Source organism: Ranitomeya imitator, chromosome 6 (genome assembly GCF_032444005.1).
Source record: "Ranitomeya imitator isolate aRanImi1 chromosome 6, aRanImi1.pri, whole genome shotgun sequence".
In the NCBI taxonomy this organism is placed as follows: Eukaryota; Metazoa; Chordata; class Amphibia; order Anura; family Dendrobatidae; genus Ranitomeya; species Ranitomeya imitator.
Window position 1 is genome coordinate 223,570,087 of NC_091287.1, and position 27,012 is coordinate 223,597,098.

The 27,012-nt window shown below is 42.9% G+C and overlaps 1 protein-coding gene across 1 annotated transcript; it reads left to right on the forward strand.

Moving 5' to 3' along the window:
- The first annotated feature begins 10,788 nt into the window (after nucleotides 1-10,788).
- On the forward strand, nucleotides 10,789-12,816 carry LOC138642376 (uncharacterized). The gene is made up of 5 exons (XM_069730497.1): nucleotides 10,789-11,074; nucleotides 11,166-11,225; nucleotides 11,333-11,401; nucleotides 12,132-12,354; nucleotides 12,636-12,816. The coding sequence occupies exons 1-5, from the start codon at nucleotides 10,967-10,969 to the stop codon at nucleotides 12,797-12,799; spliced, it is 624 nt and encodes a 207-aa protein (XP_069586598.1). The 5' UTR covers nucleotides 10,789-10,966; the 3' UTR covers nucleotides 12,800-12,816.
- Nucleotides 12,817-27,012: the final 14,196 nt, after the last annotated feature.

Consider the following 27,012-nt stretch of genomic DNA (forward strand, 5'->3'; position numbering starts at 1 on the left):
CCTTTAGTGTAACAAAAGTGTTAATACCACCTGTCTATACCCTTCGTCCTCCCTGCGTGGAGTATACCCCTGTTATAGTAAAGGCAGCATCCAACACACAGCTTTTACTGCTCTTGTGCACATATCCTTAATGTTGTGATGCTGTACAACTGTCAAAATGACATATTAAAGGGGCTGCCTAGTTTATTGATTTTACTTCCTTATATAGCACCATCATATTCCACAGAACATTGCAGACATCATCACTGTCCCATTGAGGCTCACAATGTAAATTTGCTATCAATTTGTCTTTGGAATTTGGGAGAAAATGCTGCAAAGCAATATTGCTAAAATTCTGAACCATCCAACCCATAAAGCCAGGAAATACCATCACTTTCTGAATGGTGTGGATTTCAGCTCTGGAACCCCCAATGATCTGGAGAATTAAAGCGCTTTAGCTACCTATTGGCGTATATTATTTGTGTGATGAAAATGTGCTGCACTTTACTATATACAGTTAGGGCCAGAAATATTTGGACAGTGACACAAGTTTTGTTATTTTAGCTGTTTACAAACACATGTTCAGAAATACAATTATATATATAATATGGGCTGAAAGTGCACACTCCCAGCTGCAATATGATAGTTTCCACATCCAAATCGGAGAAAGGGTTTAGGAATCATATCTCTGTAATGCATAGCGTCCTCTTTTTCAAGGGACCAAAAGTAATTGGACAATGGACTCTAAGGGCTGCAATTAACTCTGAAGGCGTCTCCCTCGTTAACCTGTAATCAATGAAGTAGTTAAAAGGTCAGGGGTGGATTCCAGGTGTGTGGTTTTGCATTTGGAAGCTGTTGCTGTGAGCAGACAACATGCAGTCAAAGGAACTCTCAATTGAGGTGAAGCAGAACATCCTGAGGCTGAAAAAAAAAGAAAAAATCCATCAGAGAGATAGCAGACATGCTTGGAGTAGCAAAATCAACAGTTGGGTACATTCTGAGAAAAAAGGAATTGACTGGTGAGCTTGGGAACTCAAAAAGGCCTGGGCGTCCACGGATGACAACAGTGGTGGATGATCGCCGCATACTTAATTTGGTGAAGAAGAACCCGTTCACAACATCAACTGAAGTCCAGAACACTCTCAGTGAAGTAGGTGTATCTGTCTCTAAGTCAACAGTAAAGAGAAGACTCCATGACAGTAAATACAAAGGGTTCACATCTAGATGCAAACCATTCATCAATACCAAAAATAGACAGGCCAGAGTTAAATTTGCAGAAAAACACCTCAAGAAGCCAGCTCAGTTCTGGAAAAGTATTCTATGGACAGATGAGACAAAGATCAACGTGTACCAGAATGATGGGAAGAAAAAAGTTTGGAGAAGAAAGGGAACGGCACATGATCCAAGGCACACCACATCCTCTGTAAAACATGGTGGAGGCAACGTGATGGCATGGGCATGCATGGCTTTCAATGGCACTGGGTCACTTGTGTTTATTGATGACATAAGAGCAGACAAGAGTAGCCGGATGAATTCTGAAGTGTACCGGGATATACTTTCAGCCCAGATTCAGCCAAATGCTGCAAAGTTGATTGGACGGCGCTTCATAGTACAGATGGACAATGACCCCAAGCATACAGCCAAAGCTACCCAGGAGTTCATGAGTGCCAAAAAGTGGAACATTCTGCAATGGCCAAGTCAATCTCCAGATCTAAACCCAATTGAGCATGCATTTCACTTGCTCAAATCCAGACTTAAGACGGAAAGACCCACAAACAAGCAAGACCTGAAGGCTGCGGCTGTAAAGGCCTGGCAAAGCATTAAGAAGGAGGAAACCCAGCGTTTGGTGATGTCCATGGGTTCCAGACTTAAGGCAGTGATTGCCTCCAAAGGATTTGCAACAAAATATTGAAAATAAAAATATTTTGTTTGGGTTATGTTTATTTGTCCAATTACTTTTGACCTCCTAAAATGTGGAGTGTTTGTAAAGAAATGTGTACAATTCCTACATTTTCTATCAGATATTTTTGTTCAACCCTTCAAATTAAACGTTACAATCTGCACTTGAATTCTGTTGTAGAGGTTTCATTTCAAATCCAATGTGGTGGCATGCAGAGCCCAACTCGCGAAAATTGTGTCACTGTCCAAATATTTCTGGCCCTAACTGTAGCTAGTCACTTAAGTGTCAATATTAGTCACGGTCCAACAAACTAATGCAGTAAACTAATCTTTGGCACATAGTTTGGACAGTACTAGCCAACTAGGGCAGTATGGTGGTGGTGATTTAAATCCCACCTGGGATCTGCAGACAGTGTATTTTTTAAACCTCTGCATTTTTTAACCCCTTAGTGACAGAGCCAATTTGGTACTAAATGTACAAGCCAATTTTTACAATTCTGACCACTATCACTTTATGAGGTTATAGCTGTGGAATTCTTCAAAAGATCCCACTGATTCTGAGAATGTTTTTTCGGGACATATTGTTCTACATCTTAGTGGTAACATTTCTTTAATATGACTTACGTTTATCAATGAAAGAAACAGAAATTTGGCAAAAACTTTTACTTTTTATGCCCTTAAATCAGAGAGTCATATCGCACAAAATAGTTAATTAATAACATTTCCCTCATGTCTACTTTACAGCAGCGCAATTTTGGAAACATAGCTTTTTTTATTAGGATGTTATAAGGGGTAAAATTGACCAGCGATTTCTCATTTTTCCAACAAAGTTTACAAAACCATTTTTTTAGGGACCATCTCACATTTGAGGTGAGTTTGGGGGGTCAATATGACGGAAAATACTCAAAATTGACACCTTTCTAAAAACTGCATCCCTCAATTTGTGCAAATCCACATTCAATAAGTGTATTAACCCTTCAGGTGCAAAACCACATTCAATAAGTTTATTAACCCTTCAAGTGCTTCACGAGGACTAAAGCAATGTGGAATGAAAAAATGAACATTTTACTTTTTCACAAAAAAATTATTTGGAACCAAACTTTTTTATTTTCACAAGGGTATCAGGGGAAAATGGATCACATAATTTGTTGTGCAATTTCTCCTGAGTAGGCCGATACCCCATATGTGTGGGAAAGCCACTGTTTGGGCTCGGAAGGGAGGGAGCATCGTTTGACTTTTTGACCGCAAAATTGGCTTGTAGTGAAATCTCCACCAGAGGGAGCTGGTGAGGGAAGAGAGGTTAAACACTAAGCGTAGCAACACTGAGCTCAGGCACAGGTGTCACAGGTAATGAGAGAAGTCAGACAAGCCAAGGTCATACACAGAGATATCAGCACTGTACACAGGGGCAGTCAGGAGAATAGTCAGGGACATGCAATAAATCAAACCCTTCCGGGAATGTGGTAACCAAAATGTGAGACTTAAGACAAAGTCAGGGTACAAGCCAAAATCCGAACCAGGAAGGGAGCGTGGTGTCAGAGACGGAAAACAAGAGGTGAAGTCCAGAGATCAGATTGAGTCATACACGGGTAAAGGCAGTCAGAGACACAAGGATCACCAAAATCAGAATACAGGTCAGGGGATCAAGCTGGGAAGCATGAACTATCACTAACACCAGTCAGCAGGCTGTGAGGGACTGAAATAGCCCAGCTAGCTCAAGAACGAGGATGAGGAGATTAACCCCTGCATGACCAGTCCCAAGAGAGGAAAGATGAAAATAAACTCTGGACTGGACCATGACATGGCTTAAATCAATGATGGGTGCCTTGTTGCGTTTGGAGACCCCCTGATGTACCTAAACAGTGGAAACCCCCCATTTCTAACTTGAACCCTAACACAGCCATAACGCCAACCCTATGCCCAACACACCCCTAACCCTAACCAAAACCCTAACCACAACTCTAACACCAACACCACCCTAACCCCAACACCACATCTCCAACCTCAACACAAACTCATCCCCATCCTAGCCCAAACCCTAACCCTAGCCCCAACCCTAACCCTAGTCCAACCCTAACCCTAGCTCTATCCCTAACCCCAACCCTAACCATAGCACAACCCTATCCCTCACTCTAATCATAGCTCTAACCCTATCCTAACCTTAACCCTAGCCCAACCTTAACTCTAGCTATAACCCCTATAACCCCAACTATAACCCCAATCCTAGCTATAACTCCAATTATAACCCCAACCATAACCCTAGTTCTAACCCCAACCCTAGCAATAGCCCCAACCCTATCCCTAATGGAAAAATGGAAATAAATACTTTTTTAATTTTATTATTTTTACCTAACTAAAGGGTGAAAAAGGGGGGCTTGATTTACAATTATTTGTATTTTGATCACTGTGATAGGGTCTATCACAGTGGTCTAAATGAACAAATAGGAAAAATGTCCTATTGTTGCCAGGTGTCGGTCGGGAGATGTCGGTGGGCGCACTGCGAATGCTCCCACCATTTTCTTCCTGGAAGAAGATGCCGCCAGCCAAGGGACATTATCAAGGAATGCACGAGGGTCCAGGGACACAGGAGGTACCAGGGGACCTCATTTCTATCTCCTCTGATGTACTAGATCACATCAGAGGAAAGAGAAATTAAACGGGAAATCTGACTTTTTTTGGGCGGTCACTGTTATTCCTTGAATAACGGTGATCACAACACTGGGGTCGGTGAAAATGGACCCGAATCATGCTCTCCAGGGTCCAACGCTGAAGGCACTATCCACTTATTTCTCATTGCTGTTAAAAAGCAGCACTGAGGAATAAATACCCTTAACTGCTGCTGTTGAAAGGTGTATCGGCAGTCGTTAAAGGGTTAAAGTCGTATAAATCTTAACTGTCATGTTTTGGTAATTTTCTACACTCATATTGTAACATCTCTGCCAGCATCACTGCATGGCTTCCCATCTGCCCTCTTACTCACCACTCCAAGCCATGCTGTGAGTTCTGTCCTCTGCTGGCTCCATGCTCTGGGCCTCATGTCCTTCCTTGATGCATATTTCCTGGCTGCATGCTTAGGGCGGTGGCTCCGGCACTTCCTGTTTCTTTTAGAGACTTCCCATGGTGTCCCCTGCCAATTGCCAAGAGGCATCAGGTGCTTAAGGCATTCCCACCCCTAGGGGAATGCCTGAGCAACTTACTTTCTCAGTTAGTATCTTGCTGCTGAGGTGCCAGGCCCTGTCTTGCTTTTTTCTCTTGCGTCAGCCACCCAGAGGGGCTTCATATCCTGGCCTGTACCTGTGTCCTCTGTGTCTCTTGTTTCAGCCACCCAGGGGGCAGCATACCCTGGTCTGAATTCTTTTTTCAGTGCCTTATCCTGTTCCTCACCCTATCTGTAATTAGTCCTATACCTGTGTCCATTTGTATCCTATTTCCTATCCTATATTGTATTCCTATTTCCTATCCTATATCCTATTGTTTGTACTTCCTATTCTGCTTGGTGTTCACTCCTTCTGCTCTTTGCTCCGCCTCCTGTGCTTCTGCTCTTTGCTCCACTTCCTGGGCTTCTGCTCTTTACTCCGCCTCCTTCGGCTCTGCTCTTTGCTCCACCTCCTGCGGTTCTGCTCTTTGCTCTGCCTCCTGCAGTTCTGCTCTTGCTCTGCCTCCTGCAGTTCTGCTCTTGCGCCACCTCCTGCGGTTCTGCTGTGCTCCGCCTCCTGTGGTTCTGCTCTGCTCTTCCTCCTGTAGTTCTGCTCTTTGCTCTGCCTCCTGCAGTTCTGTTCTTGCTCCGCCTCCTGTGATTCTGCTCTTGCTCCACCGCCTGCATTTGTGCCCTTGCTCTGCTTCCTGTGGTTCTACTCTCCTCTGCCTCCTGCAGTTCTGCTCTACTCCCATCTCGCTTCCTGCTCTTCACATCGTGTGGCCTTGCTCTGCTCCCGTTCCACACCCTGTGTGTCCTTGTCTCTCCTGTCTAGTTTTTCCCTGTTCCTTTATGCCTCTAGTCTGAAATGGTCTCTACTTATTCCCTTATCCCACACAGACCTGCCTATGTTCCCGTCCTACCTGAACCAGTTCCAGTCCTGCTAGCTGTACCTGCCTGCCGGCCAAAGTGCCAGCTGTGCCCGCCTTCCTGCCAGAGTACCAGCCATGACCACCAGAGTACCAGTCGTGCTCATCCATACCTACTCCCACTGTTCAGTCCTTCAGTGGGATCAGCTGCCACATCTAGACACCACCCTGAAGTGGTACCTGGCAGCTATCTGCCACACAAGTCTGACCTCACCATCAGAGGCTCCAGCAAACACCAAGGTAGCTGCTTAGTCATGCCCCTTCCAGGGTAGTCTGGTTTGTGGCACAGTGGGGCCAGTGTCCCCTCTCTCACTCCACCCACTCAGGGCGTGAGCATAACAGTTTGCTCATGCCATGGTCCGAACTGAGTTCCAGGGTCCTTCGCTCTCAGAGCAAGATGAAGCTTTTCCCTGCTAGGGTTAGCAACTGGATAATTTCCTTACCCAATCAGAAATCCGTACCTTCACTGCACCACCCATAATCATAATCCCAGCACAACATCTGATTTGTGCTCCAAGAGTTGAGGAGATCCCAGCGAATCTGCCTAGTTATGATGGAGATCCTAAGCAGTGCCATAAGGTCTTGGAGAAGTGCTTCCGCTACTTCAAATGGCATGTTCCCTATTTTTTCTCTGATCGGGTCAAGGAAGGATTTTTAATGTCCTACTTAGCAGGAGATACCTTAGAGTGGCTCACCCCCCTCTGAGAAACAGGGGATTCCATCACCTCAAACCTTCCGGCCTTCCTGGTGGCCTTCTGTAAGGTCTTCGATGAGCCTAGTTCAGCATCTTCTGCAAATTGTTCCCTCCCAAGCTTCCAGAGATGGAACAGACAAAAAGAAACCTGTGAGGAAACCGTCACGTCCGTCCACGACTGTCCAAGACCCACCTGTTCCTCAACCTGCAAAAGCAGCTACCCAAGTAAAACTCAAGAAGACTGATAAAAGTGGGTTGGTAGAGCAGCAGCCTGAACCCAGTCTTGAGAAGGGAATGTGGTACTGCTGCAGTTGTGTTGAACATCCTGACGGTCTCTGCCCTCAGAAGACTATACTCCAGAACCTTGGGCCACTAGGAGAGAGTGCCCTTGTTGACAGTACTTCCTCTCCACTAAAATCAATGACTGTCTCTTTACCTTCTGGGAGCTTTGGTGTATTTAAGCCACCAGCCATAAAGAGTCGGTGTGTGATCTCCATTCTACAGCTCCAGTATCCGGTGAGGGTGTTGTCTGATGATGGCCGAGCCCTACTTAAGAGCAGTCTGGTCCTGCAGGGGCAACTACAGCTCCAAGTCAGAGCATTATACTCAAAGAAGTTTGTCTTCAACATGCTGTCTGGTATGCCCATGGGCCATACAAAGCCAAAGACTCTACTACTTATTCAGGTCTGGAGACCCAGCAAGGTACTTCATTTAGAACAACCAAGTCTCGAGAGGTGCCTAGTTCCCATATGTCAAAATCAGTCAGCAGTGGCGTCTTCTCCTTCATCTGGTCTGCTAGTTGTTGAGTCAAAGTGTGCTGACATCTCCAATGAAGGGGAAGTGGTGGCATTGTCTCGACACATCTCCAATGGCTATACCAGTGACCAGTTCTCAGGAACATCCCTTCCTCTAGAATTTGTTCCTCTGAACAACCGGCAGAAGACAGGTCCTGTAAAGGTGCTTCCTATTTCTATGTGGCCAGCTGATGAAGTTGACAAAACAGAGGCTTTCGTGTCCTTGCTTTACCCCAACCCGGAGTAGGTGGTGTTCTCTTCACTCATCTCCAATGACTTTACCTGTAACCAGTACCCAGGTACATCCCTGCCACTTGAAAGCTTTTCACTGAATAACTGGCAGAAGATGGATCCTGTGAGGGTACTTTCAACTTCGATGTGGCTGGTTGGTGAAGATAGAAAAATAGAAACTGTCATGTCTCTGTTTTCTTCCAACCAGAAACAAGAGGTTCTGATTGTTGAATCTTCCAAGGTGGGAGCAGACTTTGTCGACCAGAGTGAGACTTGGCACTCCTGTACTCCTGATTTTACGCCTGCCTCATTCTGCCTCATTAACACCTGTTAATAGTGTTCAGTCCCTCAGTGGGATCAGCTGCCACAGCTAGACACCGCCCTGGATTGGTACCTGGCAGCTATATGCTACACAAGTCTGACCTCACCATCAGAGGCTCCATCGAACACCAAAGTAGTTGCTTAGTTACTCCCCTTCCAGGGTAGTCTGGTTTGTGGAGCAGTGAGGCCACAATCCCCTCGGTCATGCCACCCAGTCAGGGCATGAGCGTAACACATATATAATATATATAGTCGTCGCCAAAAGTTTTGAGACTGACACAAATTTTGGTTTTCACAAATCTTGTTGCTAGGGTTGGGCGAAACGGATCGGACAAATTAAAAAATCGCCGACTTTCGGCAAAGTGGGGTTTCATGAAACGCAAAACTATCCTAGTGTGGGATCGGTCATGAGGTTGGCGATCTTCCCGCCAAAGTCACGTTTTGTATTACGCTTTGAGCACCATTTTTCAGCCAATGAAGGAGGACGCAGAGTGTGGGCAGCGTGATGACATAGGTCTCGGTCCCCACCATCTTAGAAAAGGGCATGACAGTGATTGGCTTGCTTTCTGCGGCATCACAGGGGCTATAAAGGGGCGTGCACGCCGACCACCATCTTACTTCTGCTGATCGTAGCATAGGGAGAGGTTGTCGCAGCTTCATCAGAAGAAGGGATATAGTTAGAGAGGGAAGATTAACCCCCAAAACTGCTTGTGCTGTAGCGATTTCCACTGTCCAACACCACCAGTTGTTTGCAGGGACAGTGGAGGCTATATTTTTGTGCATCAGCTCTGTAGCTTATTAGGCTGCCTTATAAGGCTCCCTGATAGCTGCATTGCTGTTTGCATGCTGCTGTGCAAACCAACTGCTTTTTTAAAAGCAAAAATCCTGTTGCTCCTTTCTGCACAGTTATCTTGTTTATTTGTCCACACTTTTGTGTGCAGCAACCTTTTTATTGCTGTCATACTTTTCCTGAGATCATTGTAGGGAGATTGAAATTGTACTACAGTCCTTGTAGTGTTTCATCCCACTGAGGGACTGAAAACTATTAACAGGTGTTAATGAGGCAGAATGAGGCAGGCGTGAAATCAGGAGTACTGGAGTGCCAAGTCTCTCTCTGGTCGACAAAGTCTGCTCCCATGGCAGTCATGGCTGGGCAGTGTACATCTTGAGGCAGGTAAGCTAGTCAGTGATAACGGAAGGAATTTTATGGCTGCCATAGCCCTTTCAGAACTTAAACACATACCTTGCCTGGCTCACACCTTGAACGTGGTGGTGCAGTGCTTCCTCAAAAATTATCCGGAGTTACCAGTCCTGCTCCTGAAGGTGCGAAGACTTTGCTCGCACATTCGCCGGTCGCCCGTACACTTCAGCCGTATGCTGAACCATCAGCGATCGCTGAATCTTCCCCAGCACCACCTAATAATCGACGTTGCAACAAGGTGGAACTCCACACTGGACAAGGTTCAGAGGCTGTGCGAACAGAGGCGTGCTGTGATTAATTTGTGGGAGGATACACATACACAGGCAGGCAGTTGGATGGCGGACATGGAGTTGTCTAGTGTGCAGTAGTCGAAGCTCCAAGACCTCTGTCAAGTCCTTCAGTGTTTTGAGGAATGCACATGGCTGGTAAGTGCAGACAACGCCATCATAAGTATGAGCATTCCACAGATGCATCCGCTGATGCAAAGTTTGACGCACATTAAGGAGCTGGCGTCTGCAGCCGAGGAGGAGGGAAGCCTTGATGACAGTCAGCCATTGACTGCTCAGGGAACTCTCCTGGACGAAGTGGTGGATGAAGAGGAGGAGGAGGATGATGGGGATAAATATTTATGGGAGGAGGATGCTTCTCATAGGGCAATAGAAACTGGTGGCATTGCAAGGTCAGGTACAGTGTTTTTGGGGGCCACAAATGATGTTGATTTGCAAGAAAGTGCTCCTCAACCCAGCACAAGCAGTGAATTGACACCTGGAACATTGGCCCACATGGCTGAGTATGCCTTGCGTATCCTAAAAAGGGACCCCCGTATTATCAAAATGATGACCGATGACGATTACTGGTTGGCCTGCCTCCTGGATCCACGATATAAAGAAAAACTACAAAATATCATGCCACATGAGAACCTTGAGCAAATATTCGCTACCAAACAAGCAACTCTTGTAGACCGTTTGGTTCAGGCATTCCCAGCACACATCAGTGGTGATGGTTCTCACATGAGCCGTAGGGGGTAACATGGCAGAGGTGTTAGAGGTGCACAAATCCGAAGTGGCGTTGGACAGAGGGGTTTTATGACCAGGTTGTGGAGTGATTTCACAATGACCGCTGACACGACAGGTAGTGCTGCATCGATTCAAAGTGACAGGAGACAGCATTTGTCCAGTCTGGTTATGAACTACTTTTCCTCCCTTATCGATGTTCTCCCTCACAGGTCATTCCCCTTTGATTACTGGGCATCTAAAATAGACACCTGGCCTGAATTGGCAGAATATGCATTAGGCTGGGTTCACATTGCGCTAGGTGTGTCCGTCTAACGGACTCATTTTTAAGTAGTAAAAACGCAATGTAACGCACATACTAACGCGCCCATAGATTTGCATTGTCTGACGCATCGTGACGCATCCCTAAATTGGTATGCGTTTGTCACATAACGTTTTTTTTCTGACGGACCTTCAACGCGGCTTGCAGCGTTTTCGGGTCCGGCCAAGCTAACGCACTACTAACGGAAGCATTCATTCTGCCATAGAAAGCTATGGCAAACGCAGTCAGACGCAAATCATGAAAAATTACCAAATAGAACCACACGTTTTAATAGCGTTTGAGGGTGGTCACATGTGGTCATGTGACAGGAAATGTGACTTCGGCCATTAAAATATCCCACTCACACAAAGTCTCCTGCACGTGACAGAGTGTTTTGCCGTAGCTCTTATAAATTGTAAGTACATTTCTATATATTATATATCTCTGTATACATCATGGGAGTCTGTAATGTCCGTCGGATGTGTGTGTACTAAAAATGTATTGTTTTGTTGCACACAGATGTCGGATACAGATGTCAGCAGCAGCAGCGTGTCTGCGATTTTTTCTTCTGAGTCGGTAGGCTTGCACTTTAAAAAACCATGTTGTGTGAAACTCCATTGTATTGAGCTAGGCATAACAATCCTGTTTATTGTTTTATTGTGAATAGGAGTCTTCTGAGCCCGAGGCTGTTAGACCTCCCCCCAAAAAACACGCAAAAACAACAAAGGTACATAGCACACATGTTGAATTTTTCAGGCATAAATTTATTGATCCAATGAATGTTAACATTATTTAATGTTAAAATATTTTTTTTACATTTTACATACACAATAGGTTGTGGCACAAGGAGGACAAAAAAGAAAAAAGGTCCCTAGACGTCTGTCGTCGCCACAACTGCCAGTGGTAAATATAAAACTAGAAATATTCTATCCAATATTTACCAACAATCTATCTATTCACTTTCTATCTACTATATCTATAAACTATCTATCAACTATCTATCGCTCCATCTATTTGTCTATCTATATCTATGTATCTATCTATCAATATCTATGTATCTATCTATCTATCTATCTATATCTATCTATCTATATCTATGTATCTATCTATATATCTATCTATCAATATCTATGTATCTATCTATCTATATCTATCTATCTATATCTATCTATCTATATATATGTATCTATCTATATATCTATCTATCAATATCTATGTATCTATCTATCTATCTATATCTATCTATCTATCTATATCTATCTATCTATCTATATCTATGTATCTATCTATCAATATATATCTATCTATCAATATCTATCTATCAATCTATATCTATCTATCTATGTATCTATCTATCTATCTATCTATCTATATATCTATCTATCAATATCTATGTATCTATCTATCTATCTATCTATCTATCTATCTATCTATCTATCTATCTATCTATCTATATATCTATCTATCAATATCTATGTATCTATCTATCTATCAATGTATATCTATCTATCTACATCTATCTATCTATATATCTATATATTGCTATATCTATGTATCTATCTATCTCTGTATATATGAATATGGCCATCCAGTGAAATTGACACTATCAACATAACGTTTTGTGTTTACATAGTCCAAGTCAGCGACAAAAAAAAAAAGGATTGTCGTTGACGAAGAGCCATTGACTATCCACAATGAGACACTTATTAACCTTGTGGAAGCCAACCCCTCCATATGGGACCAGAGCGACAGCTCCCACCATGACATCGTGAAGAACCGGAAGTTGTGGGATCAAATAATCTGTCACTTTGATCCCCGATACATGGAGAAGTCGACAACCTCAAAGAAAAAAATTGGTAAATATTGGTGACGTAACATCGGAAAATGTTTAAAAAAAAAAACATTTTCTATCCTATCAACCTATCCACTTGTTGTCTGCTATCTATCTCTCAATTATCAACTATCTGTACACTATATATCTATCTATCTATACACTATTTCTACACTATTTCTTATCTAACAACTATCTATCTACTATTTATATATCAACTATCGTAGCAAACTATGAACAATTTTTCCTATATCTTAACACAATCTACTATTTTTATATATATATTTTTTTTTTTTAAATTTAAAGCCGATGCTGTCCATACCCGTTGGAAGTCCATCCGCGATCGCTTTGTCCGTGACTACCGGAACAGTCAGAATGCACCAAGCGGATCAAGTGGCAAACGGGTGACACCGTATGTGCATTATGACCAACTGCTCTTTCTTCAGAAAACAGTGTCTCAGCGCTCGTAAGTACAAGAAGGTCTGTGTGCGAGACTAAATTGTTTAAAGGAAAATAAGTAATTTTTGTTTTTGGGTTACAGCACGATATGCAGTACCGCTGCTCCTAGACCAGCAGAGGAACTTGAGCCTTCTTCAGTGGAACCAACGCAACCTGAAGATGTGTCTGGCATCAGCGAGCCACGATCTGCGGATAGAAGCACTGTTGCTGCAGGTGTGAGTGCCCGGTTGCAATCACAGCGTGGACGCAAGCGAGCATCTCAAAAAGATGAAGCAGATGCAATTATCGTGGATGGACTCCAACGGGTAGAGGACATGTGTCGCAGTGAGCTCAAAGACCTGAGACGAGAAATTACCGAGCTGCAAGCACGCGAGTCTGTCTACTCTGCTAATGAGTGGAAGCTACTTTTATTATCCTATGTGCCTGTAGTACAAAATATCCCGGCACATAGAAACCTTATGTTTCGACAAAGACTTAACGAGCTTGTAGAGGAATTTGTGGGCACCGAGGAACCCGCTCCATCGGGAAGAAGAAGACTGGACATGCCGCCCTACAACCCTCAATATAGAGGCCGGGGTGAAACGAGCGTGGAACCTCAAAGACAATGTAGCAGTCCATCATATAGTTGGGCAGACAATACTCCCGTGCAGTACCAAAGTCTTTAGTACAGTTCACTGTCCACAGCCAGGTGCAATTACCGCGTTGGAATTTTTTTTTTTTGGGGGGGGTTTTGTTGTTAATTTCTATTTTCCTTTTTTTTTTCATCCCTATGGGATATCATATGTTACACCTGTGTACCAACAGTTTGTTGGGAAAATACAAAAACATTTAGTAAACTGTTTCAAATTTCAGATTCTTGTATGACTTTAACTTTAACTTTTTACACGACATAAGGTAACTTTTTACACGACATCAGGTTAAACAACATAACTTTTTACACTACGTAACTTTTTACACGACATCAGGTTAAACAACATAACTTTTTACACTACGTAACTTTTTACACGACATCAGGTTAAACAACATAACTTTTTACACTACGTAACTTTTTACACGACATCAGGTTAAACAACATAACTTTTTACACTACGTAACTTTTTACATGACATCAGGTTAAACAACATAACTTTTTACACTACGTAACTTTTTACACGACATCAGGAAGACTTTAAATTATTTTCACACGTGTCTGTCTTGCCATGGAACCTGGCCTTCATGTGTGAAGTAGTGTGCAAATTGATCACGAATCCTCATTATTTGTGATGCAGAACGAACTGTAGTCGATTCAATGCTACTGAGGTTCGACTCACAATCATTGGGGTCTACCAACTGGGGTTCATGTCTCGCCACAAAATTGTGCAGACAGATGCATGCCTTCACAACACGGTCCACATTGTCTGGTTGCAGTTGCATGCAGGTTAGTAAAATCCGCCATTTTAATGTCAAAATCCCAAAGGCACACTCCACATAACGTCTAGCCCGGCTCAAGCGATAATTAAAAATGCGCCTGCTGGAGTCTAGACTACGGCTTGAGTAGGGCTTGAGGAGATTTTGTCCTAGTTGGAAGGCCTCATCACCAACTAAAACATAGGGCAAACTTGGGCCTTCGGTCCCCGGAAGAGGTCGTGATGACGGTATGTTTAAACTTTGGTTGTACAAACATTGGCCCATGTTGGAGTCTCTGAATACTCTGGAATCGTTAGTCCGGCCATAAGCTCCAATATCCACAGCAACAAAACGGTACCTGGCATCCGCAATCGCCATCAATACTATAGAAAAGTATTTCTTATAGTTATAGTAGAGGGAACCACTATGTGCAGGTTTCTGAATCCGAATGTTCTTTCCGTCCACGGCACCAATACAATTGGGGAAATTAGCCACATCCTCGAACTGTTGGGAAATTGCTAGCCACATTTCTGATGTTGGTGTTGGTAGCACAAGTGGTTGCAAGTTGTTCCAAATGGCATCACAAGTTTCCCGAACCAGTTGACAAATTGTTGACTTCCCAAGTCGAAACTGGTAATGCAGTGACGCAAAAGTTTCTCCGGTAGCCAGATATCTGTTGACATTCAAAAACAAAAAAAAAAAATTAGGATTTTAATGATCATCTAAAGGCTAGTTTACAATATAATATACAATTGCAAAATGAACATTAGGCCACACGATACCGAGATCTAGTCTTTGTCAATAGAATGATAAAAAAAATGTATAATTACCTCACAGTCACTACTAAACGTTGCTCCGCACTGATGCTTTCACGAAAAGTGCTGCGATGATGATGTATCTCATCCTTCACATGTGAGAGCAGAACATCAAAGGTCTCAATGGACATCCGTAGATAGCGTTGGAATTTGAAGGGATGATCCCGAAGCTGCACATACAGGGTGTGAAAGGCACCATATGTACTCCGCAAGAAATTCACTTCGTGGATCCAATATCTCCTTTGCGAACTACGCTTTCTCTGCCGAAGTCGCAACCGCATCAAGCGAAATCTGACGAGCTCAGACACAAACATCTTGCTAGCAGAAGTTCACTCAATGCTTTCAAAATGGAGAATGAGTCTGTGCCCACACCCGACAATGACAAAAGGGAAAAAAAAAAAAAAGAACAACTTTATTGACAGTGACAAACGCAGACAAACGGATACTTCGTAAACGGACATCAAAATGAAAAAACGCGATCACATGCGTTAACGCTAGCGTTACCGTGACGACGAATTTCACATATTTTTGCTCCGTTTCTGTACATGCGTTTAACGCATCCGTTTAACGCCATGTACTTGACGCAAAGTGAACCTAGCCTTATAGGAAATCGCTTGCCCTGCTTCTAGTGTGCTATCAGAAAGAGTCTTCAGTGCTGCTGGTTCAATACTGACCGAAAAAAGGACACGTCTGGCTACCCAGAATGTTGATGATCTAACCTTCATTAAAATGAACCATTCATGGATTTCAAATTATTTTGCCCCACCATCTCCTGCTGACACGTAGCTTGCCTGAAAAATGTCTTGCTTTTGGCCTCCTCTTACTGACTTCTCCAATGCTCCATTTTCAGCTGATAAATGTCCACGATAGGCCATTTTTATACCTCCCTAAATAGGCTGACTCCCCCCACAGGTCACCACCTGGCACAAGCACCCATGCGAGTGCCCTTTGCCTGGACAGGTGGGTGCGCCCACTCTTTGGCGACGGCACTGGCGCAGGGTCCCTCATAGTACAATGAAGTGTTTCTGATGGTGGTTGTGCACAACCAACGTCAGACACACCGTCGTAATATGAGGGGCCTTGTGCCAGTACCGCCGCCCACGAGAGAGTGTTCCCCCCCAGCTCGAACAGTGCTTTACCACTTGCAATACTTACCTCCCCCTGCTCCACCACTGTGTAGTCTGTGCTGTTTAATCCTTCAATTGCACTGCCAATACAAATTTGTTGAAATGATATATGATAGTTAAAATTTACAGGGGCCCTGGCCTCCATTTAGACCAGTTAGTACTTTGCATCTACTACCACTGTCTGATACTCAGCAGAGGAGCCCACCCCAGTACCTAGCTATGCCGCCTGATTAGTCCTGTTAACAATTTTGAACTGCATTTAGCCTACTTTTTTATTTTGGGCCTACTAACTGTGTCTGCGCCACTCATTACAATTGTCCTCCACTGAACAAAGCAATGCCGCTTGTTTAGTCCTTTTACCAATTTTGAACTGCATTTAGCCTACTTTTTTATTTTGGGCCTACTAACTGTGTCTGCGCCACTCATTACAATTGTCCTCCACTTAACAAAGCTATGCCGCCTGTTTAGTCCTGTTACCAATTTTGAACTGCATTTAGCCTACTTTTTTATTTTGGGCCTACTAACTGTGTCTGCGCCACTCATTATAGTTGTCCCCCACTGAACAAAGCAATGCCGCCTGTTTAGTTTTGTTACCAATTTTGAACTGCATTTAGCCTACTTTTGTATTTGGGCCTACTACCTGTGTCTGCGCCACTCATTACAATTGTCCTCCACAGAACAAAGCTATTCCGCCTGTTTAGTCCTGTTACCAATTTTGAACTGCATTTAGCCTACTTTTTTATTTTGGGCCTACTACCTGTGTCTGCGCCACACATTACAATTGTCCTCCACTGAACAAAGCAATGCCGCCTGTTTAGTCCTGTTACCAATTTTGAACTGCATTCAGCCTACTTTTTTATTTTGGGCCTACTAACTGTGTCTGCGCCACTCATTACAATTGTCCTCCACTGAACAAAGCTATGCCGCCTGTTTAGTCTTGTTACCAATTTTGAACTGAATTTAGCCTACTTTTTTATTTTGGGCCTACTAACTGTGTCTGCGCCACTCATTACAATTGTCCTCCACTGAACAAAGCTATGCCGCCTGTTTAGTCTTGTTACCAATTTTGAACTGAATTTAGCCTACTTTTTTATTTTGGGCCTACTAACTGTGTCTGTGCCACTCATTACAATTGTCCTCCACAGAACAAAGCAATGCCACCTGTTTAGTCCTGTTACCAATTTTGAACTGCTTTTAGCCTACTTTTGTATTTGGGCCTACTACCTGTGTCTGCGCCACTCATTACAATTGTCCTCCACTTAACAAAGCTATGCCGCCTGTTTAGTCCTGTTACCAATTTTGAACTGCATTTAGCCTACTTTATTATTTTGGGCCTACTAACTGTGTCTGCGCCACTCATTACAATTGTCCTCCACTTAACAAAGCTATGCCACCTGTTCAGTCCTGTTACCAATTTTGAACTGCATTTATCCTACTTTTTTTTATTTTGGGCCTATATCTGTGTTTCCTCCTCATCCTGCCCATTGCCCAGCCACTGCTAGATGAGTCTGCTGGTACATTGACCCAGACCAATACATTCCCCTTACACTCTACACAGCCTGAATCTGACCCTGCTGAAAGTCAGGTTCCCCTTCCCGCATACTATACCACCTTACACGGGGACAAAGAGGAAGGTGCAGATGAAAGTGCAGGTTCCTTCATCAGGTGGAAGGGACATACTCGTTGGCACTGGCACAGGGCCACTCATAGTACGCAAAAGTGTCTCTGGCAGTGGGAGGCACCACCAACCGTCAAACGCACCACCGTACTATGAGGGGCCCTGTGCCAGTGCCAAGTGCCAACGAGTGGACCCCCCCTGCTTGCTCAGGATCACAGCACTTGCAAAATTGAAATACTTACCTCTCCCTGATCCACCTCCGTGACGTATTCCGCGTTTCCTGGGCCCACGAAAATCTTGAGCCAGCCCTACCCCCCACAACTTTAGCCAAATGACCCCCTGTTTTCAATGCCTAACTATTATTATAAAGTAAATTAAGATTGACAAGCTTAAGAAATAAGAATTGATGTTTTTGGCATTAAAATGGGCACTGTAGGTGTTTTCCTGTCCTCCACTCACTGCCGACTTTGATTCCCCATTGACTTGCATTGGGTTTCCTGTTTCCGTCGGCCCCCGACTTTTCACAATAATCGTCCGATTTCACCCGACCCGACTTTTGATAAAGTCGGGTTTCGCGAAACCAGACTCGATCCTAAAAAAGTAAAAGTTGCTCAACTCTACTTGTTGCTTCAATGTTTTTAAATCTTTTTGTCACATGTTTCTATGGTTTACTGAAATACAATTATAAGCATTTCATGCATTTTTACACTTTTATTGACAAGTGCATCAAGTTTATAAAAACACTAAATTATTATTGTGTTGGGCCTCTTTTAAGACTTCTGTAATTTGCCCTGGCATACGGATATTAGCTACTGGGCCAAATCCTGACCTTGGGTAACCCATTCTAGTCCAATCAGCGCTTAGAATTTATCACAAGTTCTGTGTTTTTGTTTCTGCACTTATTTTTCAGGATTAACCATAGGTTCTTATTATGCTGTAAGAATCAGGCTGCACTCAGATGTCACCCGAGTGCAGTCCTACAGTGAGTGTGAGCATTCACAGGAGGAAAACGGGAAATGGACCCTCTAGACCACGACGACGAACCCCTCACGGACGAGCTGACCAGATAGACCGCCCCCTATACAGGGAGAGTTAGGGGCAGGCCCGTGAGGAACTATCGCCACGGAAGCTGGAGGACCAGGACGGGAGAAGACAAAGATGAGGCGGGGATAGTAGGACCACAGAGTAATGCTATAGAATCAGGCTGCACTCAGATGACACCCGAGTGCAGTCCTATAGAGAGTACTTTAGAGACACAGGACTGATGGGTAAACTGCACCAGTACAGGGACTGGCGAAGGAAGTGAGGAAACGCAGAGGCTAGCAGGAACCAGGAAAGACACGAACTGCAGAGACACAGGATAAACCCAAAGTCAGAGGGAAAACGAACTACACAGAGACTTAAGGTACCGTCACATTAAGCGACGCTGCAGCGATCTAGACAACGATCCCAATCGCTGCAGCGTCGCTGTGTGGTCGCTGGAGAGCTGTCACACAGACAGCTCTCCAGCGACCAACGATGCCGGTCCCCTGGTAACCAGGGTAAACATTGGGTTACTAAGCGCAGGGCCGCGCTTAGTAACCCGATGTTTACCCTGGTTACCAGCGTAAACGTAAAAAAAAACAAACACTACATACTTACATTCCGGTGTCTGTCCTCCGGCGCTGTGCTTTCCTGCACTGGCTGTGAACGCCGGCCAGCCGCCGTAAAGCACAGCAGTGACGTCACCACTGTGCTTTCCGGCTGGCCGGCGCTCACAGCCAGTGCAGGAAAGCACAGCGCCGGGGGACAGACACCGGAATGTAAGTATGTAGTGTTTGGTTTTTTTTACGTTTACGCTGGTAACCAGGGTAAACATCGGGTTACTAAGCGCGGCCCTGCGCTTAGTAACCCAATGTTTACCCTGGTTACCAGTGAAGACATCGCTGAATCGGCGTCACACACGCCGATTCAGAGATGTCTGCGGGAGATCCAGTGACGAAATATAGTGCTGGACTTTCTGCTCCGACCAACGATGGCACAGCAGGTTCCAGATCGCTGCTGCCTGTCAAACTGAACGATATCGCTAGCCAGGACGCTGCAACGTCACGGATCGCTAGTGATATCGTTCAGTGTGACGGTACCTTAAGAGCAGCCAGGAACACTTGAAGGAAACAAATGATCACCAGGCACAGAGGGACGGCAGGAAGCAGTTTAAATACCTACAGGCAGGGTAGCACTTCCAGGTAACAGACCTCCAGTACCATAGAGAGGACAATAAGGAGATCCGACCTCAAGGTATTAGTCCTCCAGGACCATAGAGGAGACAGAAGATCAGAAGTGCACACGTGCAGCACTGAACCTGGTATGCACGCGCACGAGAAGCAGAGGCCGGGAGCGAGCGCGGAGAAAGACGCTAACTGGGGAGGCGGCAGCAACAGTATGACAGTTCTGGAGAGATCTGGTGAGTTGTTGAGATCCTGGCCATGGACCCAAAATGTTATTGTTTTGTTCTCCGAGCCACTTTGTTATCACTTTTTCATCGTGTCAGAGTGCTCCATCAATCTGGTAAAATCACTGTTCATTAGCAAATAAACTCAATTGAAAGACAATTGAAAAATTACTATATTTATTTTCATATATTTTTTGCATATTATTTGTTGTATAATATCACCTTTTTTCTTCACTATATGCTTAATTGTCAGCCCCTTAATAGGAAGTGACCTCAAGTAATTACACACCTGGACCCGTTAAAGCGTTGTTACACAAAACGGCCATAGTCCATTCTGTCTCTCCCGCATGCCTGCACATCTTGTTTTTGTCCATGTTCCAAAGTTTGAAATAAAAGACTATTGCACTTTTTCAAACTGGTGAGTGCTGCATATTTCTTCCACTGTCTATACATATGTTTTGTTCTATGCGGAGCACCTAGCGCCCTTCGATGAACCGCTACACCTCTGTGAACAGGGTCCACCATCACTCCACTGGATGTTTCATGTTTGCTAGTGCCTTTTACTTTTTCTTTTTATTTTAAGACTCAATTCATATTTATCTGCTTTTTGGTCAAATGCAAAGATTATACAAATGTGTAATGCGTAAGTATGACAAAACAGAAAAAGATTACAGTTTTACAGATGTGTAAGTACTTATTATAAGTAACTGATAATTATATAAACAAATGATCAGCTATAAAGCTCAGTTAGAATGTGCTGGTGTCATTGATAGAGTAGCATTGTTTGTTCGGAGATTATGGCACTGTCTTTTGGTAAATAAGTGCTGCTTTTCTTTAGCTGCTTGGTGGTCACACTCTCACTTTCACATCTTATGGCTCTGATATAGTTAGTTGTAGGTGAAGAAACCATGTTTTTGACCCGAGCATATTAAATATATTGCTGTAACAATCATTTATTTAAGTGAAGCCCAACCCAGTATGCACAGTCTACTACCCATAGTAGGATGGAACTAAAGCCATACTTTTCTTGGTATAAAATTGGGGTGAGAGTCGAGGATTTCAGTGGCAGTACTTCACTAGCCTTAAATGTAGCTATAAAATGGGAAATTTTGAATGACATTTGGATTTCAACAACCTGCCCAATCCATTGTTGTCATTGTGTCTGACAGGTGCCTGGCAGGAGCTTCTCCTCTTACTACATGTGCATGTTTGGCCGGGTCATGCTATAAATAGAGTAAAACTAGGTTATGTGTCAAATAATCCAATAAGGAGTAAAAGCAACAGGTCATGAGCTATGTGATCCTCAGATGGATTTCTGTGGATAAGTCTTACTGCTCCGATGGACCATGACAAGCCCAAGAGATCCCACATGATGATCACCTTATATGAAGAGCACTGGGAGCAATGCAAGACTTGATCAATACAATAGAAATATGTTTGTGTTTTTTTGCAGACAGTTACTAATTTAACTTCAAACTGGGAATCCCTTTTATTGCAAAGTCATGTTACTTTTATATTTCTTAGTTCCATTGCTTAGCCATCACTGAATAATGTCCTCACTGTATTCAGTACAGTTTTTCAAATTATAACATCCTATTATTTTTTCTAGAGACCTTTTTGATACTTGTGAAGTCTTGTAATCTTCGGTCTGATTCTAGCACTGAAAGGGCAAATTTGTAGAGAGAAGCAGAGAGAACTTTGAAAGTGATTTTATGGAAAGTTAAAGCTTACGGGAGCTCCGCCAAAAGAAATAAAGTGTTGACATACTTGAATTATTTAAACTGCCGTGTAGCTTTAGAAGACATTTTCAAATAAAACAGCCAGATACATTCAAGAACAGCATGGATTTTTCCTTTTCAATAGACGTTTTATAGCCTGTAGTTGTGCAGGTGCATTCTCTTTTATTATATTACTGTCCTGTAGGGGATCAATGTGTATTGCAATGATGATATAAATATGCACCCCATAGCCACTTTATTAGGTACACCTTTTTATTTCCTAGGTTATGTTGTTCAAAACTGTCTGAAATAAAACATCTTAAAATTCTTTTAAAAAAAAGTCTCCTTCTCCCAATACGCAATTTGCACACACAAAAATATATGTGTTAGTATGCTTACAACATTTAATATCCAGTCTGGATAAGGGGTTGATTCGCATTCAATGTAAAAGAAAAATCTGTCACCCCAAGCTTCAATCAATGGAAAAGTGCTGCATTATTTCGGGTATGCAGGGGTAGACATCATTGGTGCAACCTGTGGGTCCCCAGAGATAAGGGGACCCATTTCTACCTCCAAAACAGGTGGGATTATGCATTTTGATGAGCTATTAGACTGCCAAGGGCCCAAACATTGCTCCTGCACAGGGACCCTCTTCTATCTGTGCCCACCAGTGTTGGAGATTCATACTGGTTTCTGTTTTATGGATCCATAATACCATGCTAGTGTTATGCTATTGTTCTAACAAAAGTGTATAATACGACATGCCTAATATTTTATATGCAGTGCAAAAAAAGTATCATACCCATACTGTTCCTGTAATAAAAGTGCATCATTAAGAAGAACCTCTTGAAAATATGCTTTTTGTTTTCATACTGCAGTTATATAAAACGTGTGTGTCACATGAACCAAACAAATTGAAAACATCACAAATATTCAGCTTCTCCGATTCATTCTCTTCCACCATCAGCCCTGTGTCTCTCGCTGGTGTGCTGAAATAAATAATGTCACGAGACTGCTGCAGCCAATCAGAACCCGTTGATTGGCTGCAGCGTTCACAGTGAAGGCTATAGGTGATACCGACGAGGGACACAAAGCTGAGAACGGAGGTTTACTGAAAGGTAAGTACGTTTTTTTTTCTTCATGCAGATCACTGATGTGATTAATAAAGGGTTGAACAGTACTGGACAACCCCCTAATCATTTTTTAATGCTTAGAAACATGAACTAGTTCTAAGGCAAACAGTATTGTTACTATGTAAGCAGTAAAGCAAACAACCAGGCACAATAATTATGCCAATTATATTCATTATTATATGCAAACAGGAAATGTTACATTTACCAAATGAACATCGCACTTGTTAGAAGAACTACTAAGATATTGTGCTGCATTTCTTAAAAAAAACCTTCGACCATCCATAAGGTATGAAATGAGTTTGTTTTTTTTTAAACACGTCATTATAAATCACTTTTCACAATGTTCATGATGTAATTAGGAAGTCTTCGTAGACTAGAGAAACAAACAATGGCTATGGCAGTGTAATGAGCTGTAAGAAGGCCTGATTAATGCTTATTATGGTTTTAACCCTGAGCTAAGTAGCTAAGACGCACAGCACTATTGGTGCCTGTTAGCAGCAAATAACCTTGAGAAAACCTTGTATTCTGTAGTCCAAAGGCAGTGCGTTTGTGCTGGATCTGATGCCGAGCCTTGCGTACTCTTTAAGATGGGAGACATTAGGGTCAGAAATCGCTAGGGATTTGCCTAATGGCTATAATTGAAGCATTTCAAAATAAGCAAGACCAAAATATAACTTTGCTGCAAACCAAGCACTGCAGTTTTGTAGCAGAGCCAAATGTCCAATCATTATAAGCACAGAGCCGCTGTAATAAAGATGGATGTGTTACTGAGCAGCAGAGATTTCTGCACAATGCTTTCGACTAAAGTCCAGAACACACATCTCAACATGGAGAAGAAAAAAAACCCGTTTCATTTTATCAATAAAACCACATGCAGTATAGTACTTTCCAATTCAGAAATATTGGATTGTGTCCTAATTACAAAAAAATCAATCAATTCTTTATTTAAAGAAAAATGGAATGGCAACGAGCATGAAACAGCTGAATTTAGAGATCGCCTGTTGATTTAATAATACTGTTAAGTTTTTTGTTTTTTTTTCAACTTCAGGTCTACGTAAAAAAAACTATACTTACACCAAATTCAGGCATGTAGGTTAGTGATAATGCCCTACCAATATATTCATTAGACATATGGAGCGGTAAACCTATACTGTTATATATGTTCGCCATTGAAACAAAGAAAATAATCTGTATCTGCATACTGAGCATTATATGTTTTTCTTCAGCTACGCTTAGAAGAAATGTAAATGGGTTAGTAACTGGCTTAGTGATAGAAAGCAGAGGGTGGTTATAAATGGTATAGTCTCTAACTGGGTCGCTGTGACCAGTGGGGTACCGCAGGGGTTGGTATTGGGACCTGTTCTCTTCAACATATTCATTAATGATCTGGTAGAAGGTTTACACAGTAAAATATCGATATTTGCAGATGATACAAAACTATCTAAAGCAGTTAATACAAGAGAAGATAGTATTCTGCTACAGATGGATCTGGATAAGTTGGAAACTTGGGTCGAAAGATGGCAGATGAGGTTTAACAATGATAAATGTAAGGTTATACACATGGGAAGAAGTAATCAATATCACCATTACACACTGAACGGGAAACCACTGGGTAAATCTGACAGGGAGAAGGACTTTGGGATCCTAGTTAACGATAAACTTACCTGGAGCAGCCAGTGCCAGGCAGCAGCTGCCAAGGCAAACAGGATCATGGGGTGCATTAAAAGAGGTCTGGATACACATGATGGGAGCATTATACTGCCTCTGTACAAATCCCTAGTTAGACCGCACATGGAGTACTGTGTCCAGTTCTGGGCACCGGTGCTCAGGAAGGATATAATGGAACTAGAGAGAGTACAAAGGAGGGCAACAAAATTATTAAAGGGGATGGGAGAACTACAATACCCAGATAGATTAGCGAAATTAGGATTATTTAGTCTAGAAAAAAGACGACTGAGGGGCTATCTAATAACCATGTATAAGTATATAAGGGGACAATACAAATATCTCGCTGAGGATCTGTTTATACCAAGGAAGGTGACGGGCACAAGGGGGCATTCTTTGCGTCTGGAGGAGAGAAGGTTTTTCCACCAACATAGAAGAGGATTCTTTACTGTTAGGGCGGTGAGAATCTGGAATTGCTTGCCTGAGGAGGTGGTGATGGCGAACTCAGTCGAGGGGTTCATGAGAGGCCTGGATGTCTTCCTGGAGCAGAACAATATTGTAACATACAATTATTAGGTTCTGTAGAAGGACGTAGATCTGGGGATTTATTATGATGGAATATAGGCTGAACTGGATGGACAAATGTCTTTTTTCGGCCCTACTAACTATGTTACTATGTTACTAGAAGGAGAGTGCACCACTCATGCCAGTCTGCAGGCCAATGGATGGGGAAGGACTGAACCAAGAGGGAGCGTTTTATCAATTTTGCCCTACTGCGCATTGAGGAGAAGGGGGAAAAGTCTGATTGTTTGAGGCTCTTAGAATTGATTTCTACTGTGTATAAATTTCTCAACTTTAACTCCATACCGACCTTGGATGTACTCAGTACGTCATGGTCAGATGGTACTTACTGACCTTAGAAGTACTGAGTACGTCCAGGTGATTTTGCACGGCTGTGCGCACGTGATCGCCACTGTGTGTCAGCTGATTCTGACAGCTGACACCTGGCACTCAGTGCAGGAGCAGTGCCTGCATCACAGCCGCCACTTTAACTCCCTGCATTTAGCAGGCATACAGAGTGATTGAGCCCTAGAGACGTCATAGCGAGGCCCGATCATTGCCATGGTGACCTGATATTGTCATGATGACATACGGGTCATTAGGCTATGGCAAGCCCCTCAGACAATGCGCAGTGCACAGTCTCAGGGGCTTGTGTCAGTGGAGCACCAACAGTTATAATCTATTGCAAGTTATGCATATATTATACTAATACACTTTTTTTATGTAAAACAAATGTTTGGTATGGCCGCGCCCGTGGCGACCCGCCCCTAAACTGTCCCACTAGTTGACCGTTTCAGTGAACACGTTTAAAAAAATAAATAAAAAACAGGGAAAAAAAGCATACTTTTTCATCATATAGCTGAACAAAAAGTGGAATAAAACGCGATCAAAAAGACGAATATCAATACAATTGGTATCTCGGAAAATTACATGTTATAGCTCTCAGAATGAAGCAATGCAAAAATAATTATGTTTTCTATAAAACAGCTTTTGCTGTGTAAATGCGCCAAAATATAAAAAAACCAGTTTAAATGTGGTATCACTGTAATTATACTGAAACAAAGAATAAAGCTGTCTTATCAATTTTACCACAGGCAGAATGGCATGAAAGAAAAAAAATCTGAATTGCTAGTTTTTGTTCGTTCTAGTTCAAAAATCAGAAGAGAAAGCGATCAAAAAATGTAATGTGACCAAAAACGGTACCAATAAAAACGTCAATTCGTCCTGCAAAGAACAGCAGTCACATGACTCTGTCGGACGAAATATGGAAAAATTATAGCTTTCAAATTATGACAATACAAAAACTAGTTTTTGCATTAAAAAGCATTTTTTAGTGTGTAACAGCTGCCAAACATAAAAAATCTATAAATCTGGAAACATAGTAACATAGTTAGTAAGGCCGAAAAAAGACATTTGTCCATCCAGTTCAGCCTATATTCCATCATAATAAATCCACAGATCTACGTCCTTCTACAGAACCTAATAATTGTATGATACAATATTGTTCTGCTCCAGGAAGACATCCAGGCCTCTCTTGAACCCTTCGACTGAGTTCGCCATCACCACCTTCTCAGGCAAGCAATTCCAGATTCTCACTGCCCTAACAGTAAAGAATCCTCTTCTATGTTGGTGGAAAAACCTTCTCTCCTCCAGACGCAAAGAATGCCCCCTTGTGCCCGTCACCTTCCTTGGTATAATAGTAACATAGTTAGTAGCTGTAATCACACCCACCAGAAGAATAAAGTCACCTAATCATTTATACCGCACAAA

Bases quoted from the DNA above. Each gene is read 5' to 3' on its own strand.
- LOC138642376 (XM_069730497.1), top strand. From the start codon at position 10,967: ATGTCCGTCGGATGTGTGTGTACTAAAAATGTATTGTTTTGTTGCACA. The intron at 11,226-11,332 runs GTACATAGCACA...CATACACAATAG, and splicing joins AACACGCAAAAACAACAAAG to GTTGTGGCACAAGGAGGACA. The intron at 12,355-12,635 runs GTAAATATTGGT...TTAAATTTAAAG, and splicing joins AACCTCAAAGAAAAAAATTG to CCGATGCTGTCCATACCCGT.